This window comes from Neoarius graeffei, chromosome 12 (genome assembly GCF_027579695.1).
Source record: "Neoarius graeffei isolate fNeoGra1 chromosome 12, fNeoGra1.pri, whole genome shotgun sequence".
Lineage (NCBI taxonomy): Eukaryota > Metazoa > Chordata > Actinopteri > Siluriformes > Ariidae > Neoarius > Neoarius graeffei.
In genome coordinates this window covers 33159030-33181040 of record NC_083580.1, presented here as the reverse complement: position 1 = coordinate 33181040, position 22011 = coordinate 33159030, and the positions used below count along the sequence as shown (strand labels likewise).

General features: G+C 41.2%; 1 protein-coding gene across 1 annotated transcript in view; it reads left to right on the top strand.

The window, feature by feature from the left end:
- The window catches only part of dacha (dachshund a), a 954430-nt gene that overhangs the window by 768586 nt on the left and 163833 nt on the right, over positions 1–22011 (top strand). Inside the window, exon 7 of the mRNA XM_060935796.1 lies at positions 5046–5120. Within this exon, the coding sequence (XP_060791779.1) occupies positions 5046–5120 (75 nt within the window). The remainder of the gene's footprint in view (positions 1–5045; positions 5121–22011) is intronic.

Here is a 22011-nt window from a genome sequence, read left to right as displayed (position 1 = left end):
TGAGTTTAGAAGGCACCAGAATATCCTTAAGGTTTTTAGGCCTTCTAAAAGCCGAAATAACACTACCCTCTGGAAATACTTCTTGCATGAAAGTAGAGGAATGCAAAAAGCTGAGATTGTTCCGCAAAATTTTACCGATATCCGGAAGGTTGGGGTTAAAGTCAGTAACCAAGGGCGTAACCTTATGCTTATACTTAATTGCCTTAGGCTTAAGTAACTCACTCCTAGGGAGAGAAGCTACTTGACCAAATTTATCAGAGACCAGGTTAGGGTCATAGCTTTGATCAACTAAATATTTCTTGTATTCCAAATTTCTGCGATTAAGAAAGCCCTCACTAGAACAGTTGCATTTGAGGCGCAATGCAATGCTGTAAGGGATGGCGCGCTTGCAATGCTCAGGGTGACAACTAGTGGGGGGAAGATAGAGGTAACTGTCGGTAGGTTTCGAATAGACATCTGTCTGAACAAAACCATCAACTAGGTGCAGGGTCAGGTCTAATACATTGAGCTTTTGCTCAGAAAAAAACAATTCAAATTTAATGATAGGGTACAACCTGTTAATGTATTCCGTAAATTCATGTAATTTATCCTGACTATGCACCCAGATGTCGACTATGTCATCTCTATAGCGCAGCCAAAGCAAGGGTTTGATCGCGTGACCATTTTTAGCCAGGTTATCAATCTCACCCATGGCTAAAATCTGCATAGCTGCAGGCATTCTTGGGGCCCATAGCAGTACCCATGCATTGCAAAAAATTAAACTGACCAAATTGTGAGTTATTGTGTAAAAGGCAAATTTCTACTGCTTCCAAGAGGCATTCCATAGAGGGCTGCAGGACTGTTCTAGAATCAAGGGCCTTCTCAACTGCAGTTAAACCTAATGTATTGTCTATATTGGGGAACACAGAAATTACATCCCATGATACTAGTAGGGTGTCTGGGGGGAAAAGGACCCACCTTATTGATATTTTCAATTTTGTTGAGCAAATCAGTAGTATCCTTAACAAATGATGGTAGCCCTTGGGCAAGAGGCTTCAAGTGGAACTCGATAAAGGCAGATAGTCTCTCTATAGCCGTGTCGCAGCACAAAGTAATAAGACGCAGTGGGTTATCCGGTTTATGGGTTTTAACATTACCGAAGGCCACACCCGGTTTGGCCTTGATGTCTATAACCCACTGGGCTATATCAAGACTGATCTGACCTTTACCGAGCCATTTCTCCCCCCATTCTTTAACCTTCCTTAAATGTAGATCCGTGGGATCTGAGTTAAACTCTATACATATATACATACATACATACACACACATATAGGGGGTCTGGGGGAGCATTTTGAAATTGAGACTTCAAATGGTGCATTCTGGTGGCATCAAGGGCTGATTTAGGCACAATTCAAGGTAAAAAAAAAAAAAGCAGCAAATGTAATAACATTTGTTGCTTTTTTTACCTTGTCAAATATACAAGGGGCAAAATTTAAAGGGCAAAATTAAATTTGAAATGAAAATGCTTCATCACCCGCCCCTTCATTTTCCAATTCCAGGAGGAATCAAGGTCAAATCACGCAACAGCAACACCTAGTGACCAGCACCTAGAATGTGGTTTTATGTCTGGTTGCGAATGGCAGTCAGTGCATGCAGCAAAACCCTTTATTTTCTTTTCTGTGTTGAGTACTAGGATAGTCTAGACCTATAAATTACAATATTGTCCTATTTCTCTAGTTATTACTCATTTTCAGAGGGGAATTGGAGATATTTCAGTGTGGAAAGTATTCTGCATTGTTCAATTTATGTTATTGATTTTGTGTCCCCGCACTTTGGGGAAAGCGTGCGTGCACAATCTATTTTTGAGTGTTGAACATATTTCACAAGTGAGCACAGTGAACGAGCGCAATATTTTTCAACATGAGAAGATAAACTTCATATCTTCATGCCACTATGTTATATTCTTTTTATTATATGGACACATCCACAAAAAAATATGCAAGTTAATCATCTCATCTCATTATCTCTAGCCGCTTTATCCTGTTCTACAGGGTCGCAGGCAAGCTGGAGCCTATCCCAACTGGTTACGGGCGAAAGGCGGGGTACACCCTGGACAAGTCGCCAGGTCATCGCAGGGCTGACACATAGACACAGACAACCATTCACACTCACATTCACACCTACGGTCAATTTAGAGTCACCAGTTAACCTAACCTGCATGTCTTTGGACTGTGGGGCAAACCGGAGCACTCGGAGGAAACCCACGTGGACAACATGCAAACTCTGCACAGAAAGGCCCTTGTCGGCCACGGGGCTCGAACCCGGACCTTCTTGCTGTGAGGCGACAGCGCTAACCACTACACCACCATGCCACCCCGCAAGTTAATCAAAAGGATTTTAATTTTGAACTGGTTCATCATTTTGACAACGTGCGTCAAATCATCAGGAAAACATTGGAAGTGACATCATCCATGAGCGGAGATATTGGAAAATATGTTACTCTGGTCCAGGATGTATTTTGTATCAAAACTGTGTTTTTCAACACGAGAAGATAAATTAAATTTTCTTAAAAATATTAATTTTTCTTTTTATTCTATAGACACCCTGATAAACAAAAACTATGCAAGTTAATCAAAACAATTCATCAATATCCTCACAAGTGAAAATATTGGAAAATATTTTACTCAATGCCCAGATGTAGTTCATCTGAAAAATGTGAGTGGTGTCTTTTCCAGTAAAACACTCATGTCTCAATCCATCAATCAATCTCTCTCTCAGGGGATTGAGATGGCCATATCAGAAGCTTGATTCTGTGATCAGTTAACCTTTTTTTTTTGTTGTTGATTTGGACATATCCTTCGGCCCATTGTCCTGCTGGAAGATCAAATGAAAATCCAGTTATAGTTTCTTGACAGCCGGATTTTGATTTAAAATGTCCTGGTATTTCATGGAGACCATGATGCCATGTAGCCTAAACAAGTTTTCCAGGGCCTTTGGTCGAAAAATAGCCCCAAAATATCACAGAACTTCCACTGTATTTTACAGTCAGGATAGGATTCTTTTCATTATAGCTATCCTTCTTTTTATGCCAAACCCACCTTGAGTGTTTATTGCCACAAAGCTCTTTTTTTTTTTTACATCAGACCATAGTTTCAAAGTTGTAGTAGTGTTTCACAAACTTCAGGCTTTTTTTCTAGCATACCTTCCTAATAATCTCTTGGCATGGACATGACATCTGGTGGTGGTTTTGGAGATTTGGAAACCCCAAAATTTTACTTTTAGTTGTAATTCACCAATAGCAATCCTTGGGGATTTCCCTCCCCCCATCCCTTACTGTACCATCCTCTTCACTGTATGTGGGGGCAAAATAAACTTGGGTCCTTTTCCAGGCAAGCTTGTAACAGTTCCAGTTGATGTCCACTTTTTAATTATTGCCCTAATATTAGAAATGGGCATTTTCAGGTGAGTAGCTTTTTTTTATAACCATTCCCTGACTTATGAAGTTCAACACACAAACCCTAATTTGGTGTTTTATCTTTCCCATATTCGTGGATGACTAAGGGAATTGCTCACAGAGCCAATTAATGTCAAGACAGGAGTCAGGCAGGGCTGCCTCCTCTCCCCACTTAACTTTCTCCTGGTTATAGACTGGGTCATGAAACAGACCATGGAGATGGGCAAAAGTGGTATACAGTGGATGCTATGGGAACAGCTAGATGACCTAGACTTTGCAGATGACATCAGCCTACTGTCACACAAACAACAACAAATGCAAGAGAAAACAGACCACCTCGTAAAAGAAGCAGCAAAGACAGGACTGAAGATAAATAACAAGAAATCAAAAGTAATGAAAGTGAACACCAGGACCAACCAGAGAAGCATAATCGAGGAAATTAGGAAAAGAAAATGGTGCTGGATAGGTCACATATTAGGAAACCACCAACCAATGTAACCAAACAAGCCCTGGACTGGAATCCAGCTGGAAAAATGAAATATGACCCCGCAAGACATGGAGAAGAACTGCACAAGAAGAAATGAAGAATAACAACATGACATGGTCAGAGGTGAAAAAGAACTACCCAGAACTGAGTCAGATGGCGTGGTGTTGTCGAGGCCCTATGCTCCCCGGGGGGCAAAGAGGATTAGTAGTAGTAAGGGAATTTGTCCTCTGTCTCACTTCATATGTGTACCCCAGTTAATCAGGAAGCCTTGGATTACAGATTGAAAGTTCCTACACACTCCAACTCAAAAATGTACAATTTAAATGGGAAACATGCTTCAGTTACATTGCATTCACTGTAATTTCCAGGGGTACCAAGAATAGTGCCACATGTTTTTTCATCCATCCATCCATCCATCCATTATCTGTAGCCACTTATCCTGTTCTACAGGGTTGCAGGCAAGCTGGAGCCTATCCCAGCTGACTATGGGCGAGAGGCGGGGTACGCCTCTCCAGTCAAGTCACCAGATCATCACAGGGCTGACACACAGAGCCAAACAACCATTCACACTGCCACGTGTTTTTGTTGAAAATAATTATTTCTTGATGAGGGATTTGTTTTTCTCTGAATAAATATATTTCAATTAAAGGTTGGATTTTTCTCTTTTTTTCAGTGTGAGATGAAGCTACGTCACTAAAATATGCATTTTTTCTAACCCTTATTTACTAATTTTTAAAAGGGGTGCCAATAATCATGGAGGGCACTGTATATATTTGATAAAACATGGCTATATGTGTTTGTAGATATTAAAAAAAAAACCTGGATGAAACTGAATATCAATATCATGCATAAAATGTAGAATTGTTTGATTCCTTAAAATAATTTTGGTAGTGAACTCTCCTCTGGACAAACTCTAACCTTTCTGCAGTAAAACTGTTGCATGCATGTTATAGATATTATCATCAGCAAACAAAACATAGTCTTTTAGCACTTAAAAAATTTATCTAAATACTGCAACTGAATTTTTGGGTAACTGCCCAAATTGTGTGTGTATAAAGTAGTTTTAGCTTGCTTAATGCACTTAAACATGTCGTATACGCTTACATTATGCTTATATTTCTGTAGTGCTGAATCCAACTGATGGTGAGCTTGCAGACAGAGAGACTGCCATTAACAGGAAGAAAATCATCAAAGAGAAAGGTAAGAAAGTGTGTGTGTACATTAAACATGTTTCACTATTTAAATATTATTTGATTTTTTTGTGATCATCAAACAGGAAAACATTGCTCATTCATGCAATTAGCCAGTCAGCCAATCAAGGGCAGTGAGATCAACCAGGATCATTGTTTATATTTACAGGAGCAAAGTTTAAGAGAGATTTAAATGCCAGTGGGCCCTGTGTGTAAATACAGGTCAACTACTACAGTTAAGGTTCACATGAAACATCAGAATGGGTAGTACGCCAGAAGATTATGAAATACTCAAAGTTACTGTGCTCACCTTTGTTGTATTTTCCCCAGTTTTCTCCCTCCCAATTCCCATCAACCAGTCAAGTCTCTCCCATCATAAAGTTATTAGGGATACAATTAGTTAATATGTTTAAAGTCTTTATTTTTCAGTAAAGCTGCTTTGTGATAATGTCTGTTGTTCAAAGTGCTATACAAATAAACTGACTTGACTTGAGTATCATACAACAGCTACCATCCCAGGAGGCTGAAGGCTAACACATACTTCCTCTGAGACACATAAAGCCAGCCAGTGGCATCTTATTGAACTGCTGCTCATGTTGCATCATGGGCTGGTGTAACACACTCAGAGGACAGCACTATCTGCCCCCATGTGCTTGCATGATCTCACAGACACCCAAGGTTGACTAGTGTCATTGTGATTGACAAGGGAGAGCAATTATGCCATCCTTCCAACCTAGAGAGTAAGGGCAGAAAAGTAATGTTTTATGTCAATGTGCCTAGGCACAGTTGCTTGTGAGTTGCTTATTTTATGCAGTATGCAGCTGTGTGTGTAAAACAGATGGCAGTCTTCACCTCACAGTTGCAGTAGTGGGTGGAGATAGATAAAATATGCCCCAAGATACTCTTAAAGAATTTCAGTGTACACCTGGCCTGAGACCATATTTTATTAATAGGTCTAGAAACAAATCTCACTGGAAACAAGGCACGTGCGCGCACACGGTGTTTACTCAAGAGCACAATGCTACAATAAAAGTTTACTGTCGATACAGGGAGAAATTAATGACACACAAAGACTGCTAATTCATCTGATTAAGCTTTCAAGACGTGGAAACATGCACATTAACACAAAATATTCTAACAGGCATTTATCTTCTTGTAATCTACTTAAGGTGTTTGCGTAACAAATCAGCAATTATTTTGGTGACCATTAAACACTATACACACTTATACACACTCTCTCAGTAGCAGATTGTGTGAGGTGTACGGTATAGGTCACCTAAAAGTATTTGCTCAGTACAGACACTGCTGTTCCTGCTCCAAGTCAGTCAAGTCAATTTTATTTGTATAACACTTAACAAATGACATTGTTGCAAAGCAACTTTATAGAAATATACACTGCCTGCCCCCCCCCAAAAAAAAGTCATATAATCTAATATTTCATTGGACTGCCTTTAGCTTTGATTATGGCACACATTCGTCATGTCATTGTTTTGACATCTTTATGCAAGGTCACATTTATTTGTGCCCAGAGTTGCATTAATTTTTCTGAGATCTTGTATAAATGATGGGAGAGACTAACCACCAACATCTTCTGCAGCACATCCCAAAGGCTTTCAATGGGATTAAGTTCAGGGCTCTGCAGTGGCTAATTCATGCTCCCTCGATCACTCCATGTTTTGAGCCCAGTGAATCCTGGCATTGTTGTCCTGGAATATGTCTGTGCCCCCAGGGAAGGAAAAATCTATTGATGGGATGGCCTGGTCTTCCGTTTCTGGCTGAGAGTACGCTGTGAGCATTCTGGCTGCCACTTCTCAACAGAGCTTTTTATTTTATTTTTTGGTTTCTTTTTTGTGTTTGTGTAGTTTGATGTTTTTGTTTGAGTGTTTTGTCCGCTGGTCGTGGTGTAGTTCCGGACCCAGTTTTGGGCGTCAATTCCCTCCAGACCTTGGTTCACTGTGGGTGTGCTCCTAGCTATGGACTGCAGTGAGCTCGTTATTCATTTTAACATTGGGGTTGTCCAGCACTCTGTGCAGCAGTGCTTTAGTGCTTGGTGTGATGTTCCAAGCGATGTTGCTCGGTGGTGTCGCGGCGGCTGTGCAGGAGGTTTAGGACATACCAGCGCTCTGCGTGGCAGTGCATCTGTGCTCACTTTGCAGATCCATGGTGTGGTGTTCCAAGTGATGTCACCTGGCGGTGGCGTGACAGCTGTGCAGGACTTGTTTTCATGCGCCTTTTGATGGGACTATGGTTGCTACACCATTGGAATGACTATCCTGACCTTTATTTGGTGGCCTTTTTTCTCTCCCTATAGTTGTAAAGTGACCTTGGGTTTTGAGAAAGGCACTATATAAATTTAACTTTATTATTCAGTACATTCAAGTAGTCAGTCATTTAGTTGCTGAGCCTAGACCTGACCAATTGAAGCAACCCCAGATCATAACACTGTCTTGAGAGGCTTGTACAGTGGTGATTATTTATAAGGGCTGCTTTGCTTCCCTTCTTCGCCTGATGCATCCATCGCTCTGAAATAGGGTAAATCTGGACTCATCAGACCACATGACCTTTTTCCCATTGATCTAGAGTCCAAGCTTCATGAACAAGTGATTTATGGCCACACAGCTGTTTAGTCCCAATCCTGGGAGTTCTCATTGCATTGTGCATGTAGAAATGCTCTTATTTTCAGTATTAAACATCACTGAGTTCTACTGTTGATTTTTATGAATCGACTTCAAGCATTTAAGTGATCTCCAGTGATGGACTTTTTCCTGACCACATTTTTTCCATGAATTTGATGGTTCACTATTATCCTTCCAGGTTTTAATAATGCATTGGACGGTTCTTAACCCAATTCCAGTAGTTTCAGAAATCTTAGTTGTTTTCTTTGCTTGATGTAGGCCAATAATTTGACCATTCTGAAATACAGTAACATCTTTTCCAACACCACTGGACACGTTTTCTGACATGGTTATTTAAGAAATGAGAAGCTGCTCATTGTCAATTAGGGTTAAAAGAATTGTTGCCAGCTGAAACAATCACTGCTGTCATCATTTGGCTCAAAACCATGACAAAAACACAAGACCAATAAATTAGGCCAATAAATTTCCAATTTATTTTAACCAACAAGTGCACCCCAATCACCAAAAGAACCAAACACCATGGAGTGTGAAAGTCAGTCAAGTCAGTTCAGAGAAATGCATGCATAGATGAATGTTGGGGGTAGCATGAGACAAAGCATTAAAATGCTGTGCGGGAGAGGTGACTGAGGAAGGGTGGGATTTTATAGTGAGGAAACGCTGGCCCAGGCATCTCCAATCACGCTAATGGTCTGCGACACTGCCCACTGAAACACAAACCATAAAAGCAGACAGGCAGGCAGCTCCCCCACAACATCACATCGCAACAACTGGGACATGCAGGCATATTTTCCATCCACCCATTATCCGTAACCACTTATCCTGTACAGGTTTGCAGGCAAGCTGGAGCTTATCCCAGCTGACTATAGGAGAGAGGTGGGGTACACCCTGGACAAGTCACCAAATCATTGCAGGGCTAACACAGAGAGAAACCATTCACACCTACAGTCAATTTAGAGGAGTGTTTCTCACTTTTTTAAACCAAGGACCACTTTATCCATTAAAAAAATAAAAAAGATTTGTGGACCACCTAACCCCCTAAATAACCTTAAAAAACAGTGAGCCTACTTCAACAGTATATTACAAATTACACACCAATGAAATGACAGTTTTACAAATAGTATAGCCAACTCACTCATTGTTGTCCTTCTCTTAATGGGAAGAATGATGCTGCTTATTCTGATCAGTGAAGCAATGTCCAAACTGGACAGTTTTAATCTCATATTGGGGGCCACATTGATCCAGTTGCACTGCTTTGTTTTCTCAAACACAGAATCATCATGTCTTTGCACTTTGTCCTTGCTCGTGTTTTTCTTTTGACTGACCCAGTCTTCATTCACTGATTCATTATCTTTTTGACAGCTTGATGCCAAGTCTAATTTGGTTACTTGTAGTTTCTCTGCATTCTACATTCCCTCCATGTTCAGAGGTAACGTTGATATGAAAGTGTAACCTAAACTGATGTAGCTATAGGCAGTGGTGTAAGAAGCTCACCGCGGGCCCCGGTGCGACGTGTGGAATACGGGCCCCCTAGTGGGCATAGTGACACTTAAGGGAGGATTTAACATAATGGGTGCCTACAATCCTCAAGGACCAGAAGTACAGAAGTAGTTTATATTATTGTAAATAAAACACGCTCCACAATATTGAGTCAATGATGTGGGAAAACTTTCCAAATCATTTTATTAATATAGTATAGGGCAATCAAATAAGCTAATACTGCATTGACATTAGCGCATGGAAGTATCTAGCTTGAGGTTTCAGTGCTTTGAATGTTAGGCCTAACATTCAAAGCGCTGAAACCTCGCCTTCTGCTGAAACCGCAAGCTAGATAGGCTACAGTATGCTTGCTTAAACACGAACTTCACAGAAACTATACACATGCAGAAACAAAGAAAACAAATATTCATATACCCTCAGTGCGCATGAATCACTAGAAGGCCATCTTACGAGCCTTACGTTGTGCAAAATCATCAACGATGTCCCCAATATTTAATTCTCTAGCTCTCGTGTTTTCAATAGACAGTATAGCTAATCCACTGAGCCTCTCCTGTCCCATGCTGCTCCTTAGGTAGGTCTTAATAAGTTTGAGTTTGGAAAAAGATCGCTCAGCTGTTGCCACAGTCACAGGTAATGTCAGAAACAGCATGAGCGCAGTACACACTTCCCCGAATGTGGATGTTACAGTGTCATAATCCACCACAAGCATTTTGGCCAGTTGTAAAATTGATGTCTTTTGTGCAATCTCTGATTTAAAACAAGACCTAAACGAAAGGAGTTGAGTTGGGAACGTTGGTGCAATGTCCCTGGTATAAAAGTCGGACAAACGTTTCGCTTTTTCAAGCAGGTCAACATCACCTGCCAGCTGAAGGGTGGTAGGACGCAAAGCCTCAAACAAACGACAAGCTTCCTGCATACTTGTAAATCTTTGAGAGAGTTGTGTGATTATTATGTCCAGAGTGGCATTAAAAATATGCACTCTGAAATAACTCTCTGCGTCGGTAAAACGCTGAGCTTACCTGTTGCACGGTTCTTCACAGTTGCTAGTGCTAGGCGTAGGTGTTGATGTTCTGTTCTCACTGCTCTTGATGAATCCAAATTTGTCCAATTTCGGCAGTTTTGCTACCCTTTCCTGTTCTTCCCTATGCTCCTGCCACTTCTTGGAGCCGCTTTTGTGTTTGAAGGGCATTGTTTCACTCGCAACGATAATGGAAATATGCAGACATCAAAGATACTGAGATCAGTCTACCCAGATCAGCCTACCCAGAATTCCTTGTAATCTCAATAGAAACAAAGTTACTTTTGCGAAATAGAATGACAACAAAGACCTATTATCATTTTATGTAGCGTTTATTTGATGGATTTGTAAAAAAAAAAAAATCCGCAACGGGCCACCTGACGGTCACGGGCCCAGGTGCGGCTGAACCTGCTATAGTTACACACCTGGCTATAGGCAAATGTTGCAAAACTGTTGGCTTGCTTAATGTCAGACAAATTCAAATAAGCTACTATTTGAATTTACATAGGACTTTATTCAATATAGAAAACAACTAATTTTTGCTACTCATAACTTTGCTTTTGGAGGCACATAGGCAATTTAAGGAACACTGATATGTTTATGACATCAACTCACAGACCACCAGTGGTCTGCAGACCACACTTTGAGTAACAGTGATTTAGAGCCACCAATTCACCTAACCTGCATGTCTTTGGACTGTGGGGTGGAACCAGAGCACCCGGAGGAAAGACATACAGACATGGGGAGAACATGCAAACTCCATGCAAAAGGCCCCCACCAGCCACTGGGCTTGAACCCAGAACCTTCTTGCTGTGAGGCAACAGTGCTAACCACTACACCACCGTGCCACCCATGCAGCTATAGTATGGCTTTAATAAGTTTACATGGCAGAGCTGCATACTTTTTCTTTGTTCAGATGTGGAGTTGATGTAACTTTGGTCTGAAACTTGTTTCATCACCATATATGGTTCCACAAACTTAGCATGAAATGGTGAACTAACAATAGGGAACAAAGACAATGCCTGATCAGCTGGACTAAAAGTGTGATGCTCCTTATGTTGATCAAACCAAGATTTAATTTTCCCTTGAACTGATTCCAGTTTCTCTTTCACCAGGTTACCTGCAGTATAAATATGATGTTGGAATTCATTTACAGCTTCAGATTTTTAGGAGGCTTCGCTTCTTTCCAGCTATCTGCCAGTGCTGCCAATGAACTGTGTGGGTAAAAACAAGTTTGCTTGGGCTAAACCCAGTACTTTCTTGCATAACCTCTCTGGTTGCAAGCATCAATCATGGCAAACCCTCCTCCCAGTCTTTACCCAACTCAGTACAGTAAACATATAGAAGGATCTTTAGTGTTTGATGAAAACATTCTATGACTCCCTGACATTGGGCATAATAAGCTGAGGCTTGGTTACACTAAACACGAAGTTGCTTTAATACTTAAGCAAACGTGGGGAAGAGAAGTTTGAACCTCGGTCAGACTGAAGGATTTTTGGAATGCCAAAAATCAAAAACTGTGAAAGAGCACAAACCACAGGCCTAGTTGTTATTGTGTGCAGTGGATATGCGGCAGGATAGTGAGTGTTCTGGTCCATAAGTCAGCAAATAATTAGCACCAGACCTGGATTGCGGTACAGGGCCGACAATCAATAATCAAATGCTCAAATGTTCAAGTCACAGCAGGAATAGGATACAGTGGCACAGGTTTCAAAATTTGATTCAGCTTGTCAGTTAGCTGGCATGTATGGCATCGTGGCAGATACATCTTTTTTCATACAAGGCCAAAAGGAATAACAGTCATATCCTTACACCGAAGTGCCCAGTCTCATCAAGTGCTACAGTACTTTCAGAACTAACTGATGAAGTTTAGATAGCAAAACCAGCTGAAAAAGAGGATCTCCAACAAATCTATGACTGTGGTGAGCCCACTTCCTCACCAGCAGCAAGTTTTGAAGAAAATATCCACACATACTGTCCCACAATTCACCGTCATGCCTGGCCTGCTCAAATAACCCCTTCAAAGATGAATCAGCCTTCTGCTCTGTGACCAGCTCTCTGTGAGACAAAGATACAGTAAAATCTGACAAGGTCAGTGAAAATTTGACAATTTTGTCTTACCAGACTGAGAAATTGGTTCAAGCTCTGGCTTTACACGTGCCATAACATATATATCTAGGACCTACACCATTGCTTATAGTATTCTGGCCCACATTTGTAAGACTTCAGTACAGCAGCTTTCACTTTAATGTAATTGTGGCTATCTACTGAAGTCAAGGACTAATAGGCCTCTTGAGCTGTACCAGTTAATACACACAGGAGCATCAGCACATGGGCTGAGTCCAATCAGTTATGCACACTGGCCACATGTTCAAACAGAAGAAAAATCAAATCTGGATCACTCCCCAAAAATTTTGGCACAAGCTGCAACTTTCCCAAAACATCAAAATTGAATTCAGGCTGATCAGACCCAAACACAAAATGAGTGCTCAACTTAGAATCAGCTGAGAGCTTACCCTCTCTAATCAACTCAAGCTGGTGTTCAAATTCTAATGGAGTCTGTTCAGTCTGTTAGTGCAGTGGGAATTTGGCAGAGAAGGCGGTTGGCAACAGCTGGGCTGTGACTGGCCAGGAGATGGAGGATGGTAGTGACGGCACAGGAAGTGAGGCAGGAGAGTCTGAGCAGTTTGAGGTTGGCGGGACCGGGACTCAACACAGCGAGGAATGGGATTATTATCGGAATAAAAAGAAAAAGAGGAAAAAAATCTGAGTGTGAGGATTCTAGATCTGATTCAATAAGAAGGTATGAAGGGGAACAGTATAAAATGTTTGTTAAACTGGTGCAGGAGGGTGCCACTTTCAGAGAATGGAATCCAATTCATCTTATGAAAAGTCTAAATAAGGAAATGGGAGAGGCAAGAAGCGCAAAGGTACTGCAAGGTGGTCAACTGCTAATTTTCTGTAAAAACGCAGAACAATATGAGAGGGCACTAAAAGTAAAGAAGGTTAATGGTAAGATAGTGCAATGCACTAAAGCTAATAAGGCTACGTTTACATTAGACCGTATCTGTCTCGTTTTCTTCGCGGATGCACTGTCCGTTTACATTAAACCACCTGGAAAAGCTGGGAAACGGGAATCCGCCAGCGTCCACGTATTCAATCCAGATCGTGTCTGGTCCGGTGCTGTGTAAACATTGAGAATACGCGGATACGCTGTGCTGAGCTCTAGCTGGCGTCCTCATTGGACAACGTCACTGTGACATCCACCTTCCTGATTCGCTGGCGTTGGTCATGTGACGCGACTGCTGAAAAACGGCGCGGACTTCCGCCTTGTATCACCTATGACCCCCTTCACAGTTACTTGAGGACCTAGTGTTATTGCCTTCCTTCTGTTTAGGTAATGGTATTGCTCTAGGGACTATCTTCACTGCTTCTGAGTAACTAATACCTTGGATAGCTCTGACTTTCTGAACTTCTTTGGCTCGTTTACTAAACTCACAGCCCTGATAAGCCATGCTGTGCTCACCTCCACAGTCACAACACCGTTTGTAATCCTTATCACAGTCACCATACTTGTGCTCTTCACCACATTTACTACATCTCAACTTAGCTTTGCATACAGCTGCTGTGTGACCAAATCTTTGGCACTTGTAACAACTTGGGCAGTATTTGCATCAGTATTTGCAGTATTTTCATACTTTTATACTCTTTAATGAATTAAATGAATTTAATGAATTTAATTAAAGAGTATAAAAGTATGAAAATACTGCAAATACTGATGCAAATACTGCCCATTGTGTAGTTATGATTGTCTTTAGGCTTGCCATCCTTCCACTTGCAAGTAGTAAGTGATATGCGCTGGGATCACACACACAGCGGCTCAGTCCCGAATCATGGCTTGTGCACTTCACTTGCACGCTGTGTGAGCTGCGCAGGGCCGGAGTGCGCACCCTCCAGAGGGCACTCGCTGTTCAGGGCGGAGTGATTTGGAGCGCAGGATGCCTGCGGAGCCGAGCGTATCTGTGTATTGGTGTTGCTATGTGCACGGCTAACGGTTTTAGTGTAAACACGAATCGTTTTAAGAACGTTAATCTGATGATCTGCTGATTCGACGTAATGTAAACGTAGCCTTAGAAACTCACTGGAGGTATAATCACTGGAATCCCAACTAATGTGACTACAGATGCACTATAAGAAAGTATTAAGAATGTAAAAGTGAGTGAAAAAGTGAGTGAAATTAAACTACTTAGGACAAAGAGGAATGGTGAACTTTGTGACAGCCTCTCTGTAATGATCGCATTTGATGAAAAGTTGCCAGATAAGGTGTTTGTTGGGTACATGTGCTATGAGGTTAAATTGTACATTCCGCCACCACTCCGTTGTTACAAGTGCCAAAGATTTGGTCACACAGCAGCTGTATGCAAAGCTAAGTTGAGATGTAGTAAATGTGGTGAAGAGCACAAGTATGGTGACTGTGATAAGGATTACAAACGGTGTTGTGACTGTGGAGGTGAGCACAGCATGGCTTATCAGGGCTGTGAGTTTAGTAAACGAGCCAAAGAAGTTCAGAAAGTCAGAGCTATCCAAGGTATTAGTTACTCAGAAGCAGTGAAGATAGTCCCTAGAGCAATACCATTACCTAAACAGAAGGAAGGCAATAACACTAGGTCCTCAAGTAACTGTGAAGGGGGTCATAGGTTGGAAAACGAAGGTCTAGTCATTAATAAGAATGATTTTGTGCTCTTTATGGCAGAAATCATTAACTGCTCAGCCCAGACGAAGAGTCGCACTGAAAGAATTAAGATCATTGTGAAATCAGCTGAGAAGTACCAAGGAATCAAGGGGTTACTTTGGGAAATGGTCAGAGACAATCTAAGCACAGATAATGTTAGTCAATCTTCTCAGGCTACATCTAGCTATGATTAGTCTAATGTTACTGATAATTTTACAATGGAATGCTAGAAGCTTGATTGCAAATGGCCAAGAATTCAAAAGGTATATAGATAGATCAAAAGAGAAACCAAACATAATTTGCGTGCAAGAAACATGGTTAAAGCCAGAGTTAGATTTTATTATTAAGGGGTATCCAGCAGTTAGAAGAGATAGAGAAAATGGAAGAGGGGGAGGAGTTACAACTTTTGTTCAAAATGGGATAGGTTACGAAGTTCTATTGGTCAATAAAGAACATGAATCAATTGTTATTAAGGTATGGACTAAAAGGGGCACTTTAGACATAGTAAACTATTATAACCCATGTGGAAAGTTAGATGAAGGTATCCTACAGAACATTATGGGAACAGTACAAAGCGATGTAATTTGGTGTGGAGACTTCAACTCACACAATACACTTTGGGGAAGTAACCATACAGACTCAAATGGGAAAGTAATAGAAGAATTTATTGATCATAATTGTTTGGTCTGTATTAATAGTGGTGAAGGCACACGATATAATGGTATAAACAACACAGACTCAGTGCTTGATTTAACATTTTTATCCAGTTCAATAGCTGGCACCAGCTCATGGAGTGTAGTAAAAAAAACTACTATAGGTAGTGACCATTATCCAATAATGACAAGAGTAGGATCAGAATTGTGTAAAGAAAAGACTAAAGGGATACCCAGGTGGAAACTGGAAAGTGAAAACTGGGAGAGTTTTCAAGTAGTCTGTGCAGTAAGATGTATTAAACTGCAAGAGATGGAGGGAATTGGTGTAGAGGAATTCAATGAAGTACTGGTTGAAGAGAAAGTCAGCAGAGGAAACAATACCTAAAACTAAAGGAAACAGGAGAGGTAAGAATGTATCTTGGTGGAATGGAAACTGCAGTAAAGCAGTTAAAGCAAGGAATAAGGCTTTTAAATACCTGAAAAAAAACATCACTCTCAAGATGCCTTGATAGAATATAAACATGCACAGGCAGTTGTGAGGAAAATGGTTAAAATACAGAAATGTGGGTGGTAAAAGAGAGCAACTGGACTTGCTTGAAGATTCTTGAAGATGTTTCACCTCTCATCCGAAAGGCTTCTTCAGTTCTGTCTGACTAATAGGGAGTATCAGGTATTCATCCTCTCATGGATGAAAAGCTCATCTAAGGTGTCGTTGAGTCATCCTGTTGGTGTGGGTCACTGGGGGCTGGATGTGAACAGCCTCGAGAGTCGTTAGGGTGATCAATGGATTGCCCGTTGAAGTGATCAATGGAATGCTGATTCTCTCTGTCCTCCTGTGAGTCACTGAAAACAGCTGGGTTTTGGTGTGCATTCAGTTGTCTGAGAAGTGTGCCAAGGACTGCATTGTAGGTGGCTGATAAATGATGTCTTAGACCCCCACCTCTGTTCAGTGATAGCTGTTCCAGGTTGACAAAAATGGCTTCTTTAACTCCTCACTCATACCAACGATCCTCTCTGGCTAAAATGCGTACGTTGCAATCCTGAAATGAGTGTCCTTTGTTGTTAAGATGAAGGTAGACAACAGAGTCCTGGCCTGAGGAACTGTGGCTCCCATCTTGAGCCATGCGCCTATGAAGTGGTTGTTTTGTTTCTCCAATATACGAGTCCGTGCAATCCTCACTGCACTGAATTGCATACACTACGTTGTCCTGTTTATGTCTGGCTATTCTGTCCTTAGGGTGGACCAGTTTCTGCTTCAGGGTGTTACTGGGTCTGAAATGTACCAGAATGTTGTGTTTGTAGAAGATCTTCCTGAGTTTCTCAGATAGACCAGAAATGTAGGGAATGACAATGTTCTTGCGTTTGTTCCTGTTATCCACCTTGTCCTTTATGTTCCTTTTTCTGCTCTTGAAGAAAGCCCAGTTGGGATACCCACAGTTCTGAAGTGCTTTCTTGATGTGATTCTGCTCCTTCTCTTTTCCCTCTACCATTGTAGGGAAGTTCTGAGCCCTGTGTTGCAAGGTCCTAATGACCCCCAATTTGTGTTCCAGTGGGTGGTGAGAGTCAAAGAGTAGGTACTGGTCTGTGTGTGGGGGTTTCCGGTAGACCTCGATGCTAAGGCTTCTGTCTTGTCTAATGTGTACATCACAATCCAAGAAGGCTATATTATTCCCACTGATGTCCTCCCGAGTGAAATTGATGTTGATATCCACTGCATTGATGTGCTTAGAGAAGGCTTCCACTTCATGGGTTTTGATTTTAACCCAGGTGTCATCCACATATCTGAACCAGTGGCTGGGAGCAACTCCTGAAAAAGTGGTCAAAGCTTTATGTTCCACTTCCTCCATGTAAAGATTGGCCACAATAGGGGACACCGGTGAGCCCATGGCACATCCATGCTTCTGTCTGTAGAAACTTTCATTAAACTGGAAATAAGTGGTAGTCAGGCAGAGGTTAAGCAGGGTGCAAATCTGGTCTGTGGTGAGGTTCGTTCTATCCAGTAAGGTAGACCTCGATGCTAAAGAGAGCAACTGGATACACCAGTATGGTGCTATCCAGTTGCTCTCCTTTACCACCCACAGTTTACTATGACCTGGATGACTGAGAATCTTCACAGACAATACAGAAACGTAGCTTTTGGAGAGAATATTGCAATACTATAGGTAGGATTGTGAAGCTGGCTGATATATGGGGCATGATGAAAAGAATGGGAGGTGTCAGGAGGAATTATGAGTTACCGGTGCTAAATAGTGGAGAGGTAGTAGCAGTTAACAACTCCAAAAAGGCTGAACTTTTAGCACAAACATTCAGGAGAGTGCATAGCTCTAGAAATCTCACTGAAGATGCTAAAGTAATGAGAAGTCAAGTTTAAACGAAACACCCAGCTGTCTTAGACAAGAAAGAGAGTTCAGATGACCCTTTGAACTTGCCTTTTACCACGTTTGAGCTGAGGAAGGCAATTAGTATTGCTAAACAGACCACCCCAGGGAGAGACATGGTATGCTATAAAATGTTTGCAAATATGACAGTTGGTACTCTGGAAATAGTGTTAAAATTTTTAAATAGAATTTGGGAATCTGGGCAACTTCCAGAATCCTGGAAAAATGCAATCATAGTGCCTGTTCTGAAGCCAGGGAAAGATCCTTCTGACCATGGTAGTTATCGACCAATTGCACTAACATCACAACTAGGTAAAATCATGGAAAGAATAGTTACTGAAAGAGTAACCTATTATTTAGAAAGCAAAGGTCTTTTCTCTCCATATCAGAGTGGGTTCCGCAAAGGTCGTAACACAATGGACTCAGTATTGTGTTTAGAGTGAGCTATCAGGAAAGCACAGACTAATAAAGAGATAATAATAGCTGTATTCTTTGATATAGAGAAAGCTTATGACATGCTTTGAAAGAGGGTCTATTAATCAAATTAGATTCATTAGGATTAAGTGGGAAGGTATATAACTGGGTTTTGGACTTTTTATTCAACAGGAAAATTCAGGTAAGGGTAGGTACAGAATACTCTGAGGTATATACAGTTGAGAATGGCACACTACAGTGTGTGTAGTCCATTATTATTTAATATTATGATCAATGATATCTTTTCAGGGCGGCACGGTGGTGTAGTGGTTAGTGCTGTCGCCTCACACCAAGAAGGTCCGGGTTCGATCCCCGTGGCTGGCGAGGGCCTTTCTGTGCAGAGTTTGCATGTTCTCCCCATGTCCGCGTGGGTTTCCTCCGGGTGCTCCGGTTTCCCCCACAGTCCAAAGACATGCAGGTTAGGTTAACTGGTGACTCTAAATTGACCATAGCTGTGAATGGTTGTCTGTGTCTATGTGTCAGCCCTGTGATGACCTGGTGACTTGTCCAGGGTGTGCCCCGCCTTTCGCCTGTGGTCAGTTGGGATGGGCTCCGGCTTGCCTGCGACCCTGTAGAACAGGATGAAGCGGCTAGAGATGATGAGATGAGATATCTTTTCAAGCATTGAGCAAAGTGTAGGGAAGTCTTTATATGCGGATGATGGGGCTCTCTGGATTAGATTCCGTAATATCTCATATGTTAAAAAGAAAATGCAGGCAGAAATAACTAAAGTGGAAAAGTGGGCAAATGAATGGGGTTTTAGGTTATCAATCTCTAAAACACAAGTAATCTGCTTTTCAAGGAAACAAAGAACTACTCCTCTGGCTCTAAAATTATATGGTCATCACCTGGAGCAAGTCAAGTCAGTTAGATTTCTAGGGGTATGGTTTGATGAGAAACTGACATGGAAAGTTCATTTGGACAAAATGAAAAACAAATGTAAAAAGATACATAACATTCTGCATTGTTTGTCAAGGCAAACCTGGGGAGCAAGCAGGGCATCCTTAACAAATATATACTGGGCGCTTATGAGGTCGTTTTTTGATTATGGTTGTGTAGCATATATATCTGCAGCAAAATCAAATACTAAAATATTAGATGTCTTGCAAGCACAGGCCCTGAGGATTTGTAGTAGATCCTTTAAGACCTCCCCAGTACCATCCTTGCAGGTGGAAATGGGTGAAATGCCATTAAGTCTAAGAAGGGTGCAACTGATGTTAACAGTTAATGTTAAAGGCCAAAATGATGAACATCCAACAAAAGAAATTTTGAAAGATTGCTGGGAACATAATAAAACCAGCTTCAGAAGCTTTGGGTGGATAAGTGATGCCAAAGCAGAAAGTATAGGGCTACACCAGCTGCAGTACTGCCCTACCGTCCCTTTGTCTCCTATTCAGCCATGGTTGTTTCCCCTACCATTAGCAGATTTGGGCATTCACCTAGAAATCAAAAAGAAACCAAAAGAGATGTCAATTAAGGATGTGGTACAGAATTATTTTCATATGCATTACTTATGCCACACACTTATATTTACGGATGGCTCAAAAGACCCAAAGAGAGGTTGTGCTGGCTCAGCAGTATGTATACCATCAAAAGATCTGAGTATCGAGAAAAGAATAAGTGACAACATGTCAGTATATACCACTGAGCTGGTTGCAATCCTGTTGGCACTAGAATGGCTCAAAGGAAATAGTCCTCTTAACACTGTAATAATCTCAGATAGCTATTCAACACTCCAAAGTATTCAGTCAAGTAAATCATTCAGAAGTGACATCATTAACGAAATATATATTTTACTATATAAGCTAGAATTAATGGGCATCTGTCCTTTTTCTGTGGGTACCTGCCCATGTTGGTGTGGAAGGGAATAAGCAGGTGGACAAACTAGCAAAGCAAACCTTACAACATAAAGACATTGACATACAGATCCCAATAAGTAAGGTTGAGGCAAAGGTTTATATCAAGAAGTATTGTAAATCTACCTGGCAGGAGTATTGGGATGGTAATGAAAAAGGAAGACACCTATACAGCATACAAAAAGAGGTTGGCACATGAAGAACAGAGGGAAGGAATAGAAGAGATGAATCCATCATTACATGTCTAAGAATAGGTCATACAGGTCTGAATTACTCACTGAAGGTGATAGGCAGACATCAAACAGGAGGTTGTTATTACTGTGGCCAGTCAGAAACAGTGGAACATATACTGCTACACTGCAAACAGTATGAGGGGAAAAAGGGATCAGCTCTTTCAATCCCTGAGAACAGCTAAGCACAGTAATTTTACCCTACCAGGACTGTTAGGTAAAACATCTAGCCATATTTATCACTTTATTCTCAGGTTTTTGAAAGAAACTGGGCTAGCCCAGAGAATATAGTTTTTATTTTCCTTCCTTTTTTTTTTTTGTTTGCTTGTTTTACATATAGAGTACCTCCAACGTCTACCTGTTCCACACTCCAGCCCAGTCGGTGGCGGTAATGCACCTTTCTAGTTGGTTGCCAACCGCCATTAAAACCGAAAAATGATGTTAGTGCAGTGTTTCCATAGCCAAATCTCTCATTTGTAGCATTTACCTTAATGTTTATCATGTTCAGTTTGCAATATGAACAATTCTTTTCTTTGTTCAAACATTAAAACCATTTGTTGATACAAACAAGGATAACAAAGTAACTGGTGGTTTTTCAAATCACCATTTCTTGGTCAAACAAATTACCAAAATGGCCTTTACCCTTTCTTTTAAAACATTGCCACCAACATCAATCTTATAGTGCTCTATTTTAAGCAATTGCTCTTTTGTGCAGAGATCCAATACATCTTCCGACAGTGAAGCAATGAACTCTTCTACGTCTGCATCCTTACCAGTGTGTGCAAAATACTTCTGACATCTCCCACGTCTATGTGAGGTTAATGGATTTGATGAGTCTCTTCCATGTTGCACGAGTGCTCACTTCTTGTCCAGACAGGCCTCTCTCATACCTTCTAACCATCTTTCTTTGTCTTTTTCTTTTTCCTTCTACCTCCATGTCCATCACTCTTCTACCAACATACTCCTCCTCTCTTATCACATGACCAAAACACTGCAACCTCCTTTCCTGTACTTTCTCTGATATTTTCCCCAACTTTTGTTGTCGTAAGTCTTTTGTTTCTAATCCTGTCCCTCCTCATCACTCCATGCAGCCACCTCAGCATCCACATTTCCATGGTATACAGCTTCTTTTCATGAATCTTCTTCACAGACCATGTTTCTGCTGAATACAACATCGCAGGTCTAACCACTGACTTGTACACTCTCTGACTTATTCTCCAGTCACACAACACTCCTGTCTCTCTTTTCCAATTTCTCCATTTGCATTGTATTCAAATGTATCCTCATCCATTTCACAATCTCTTAACACCATTGAACCCAGATACTTAAATTTTTCCACTCTGTTCAGTCTTTCTCCTTGCAGCTTGATTTCGAGAGCTTAATCACTGTTGAAACTAAGGTGGGGTTTACATTAGACCATATCAGCG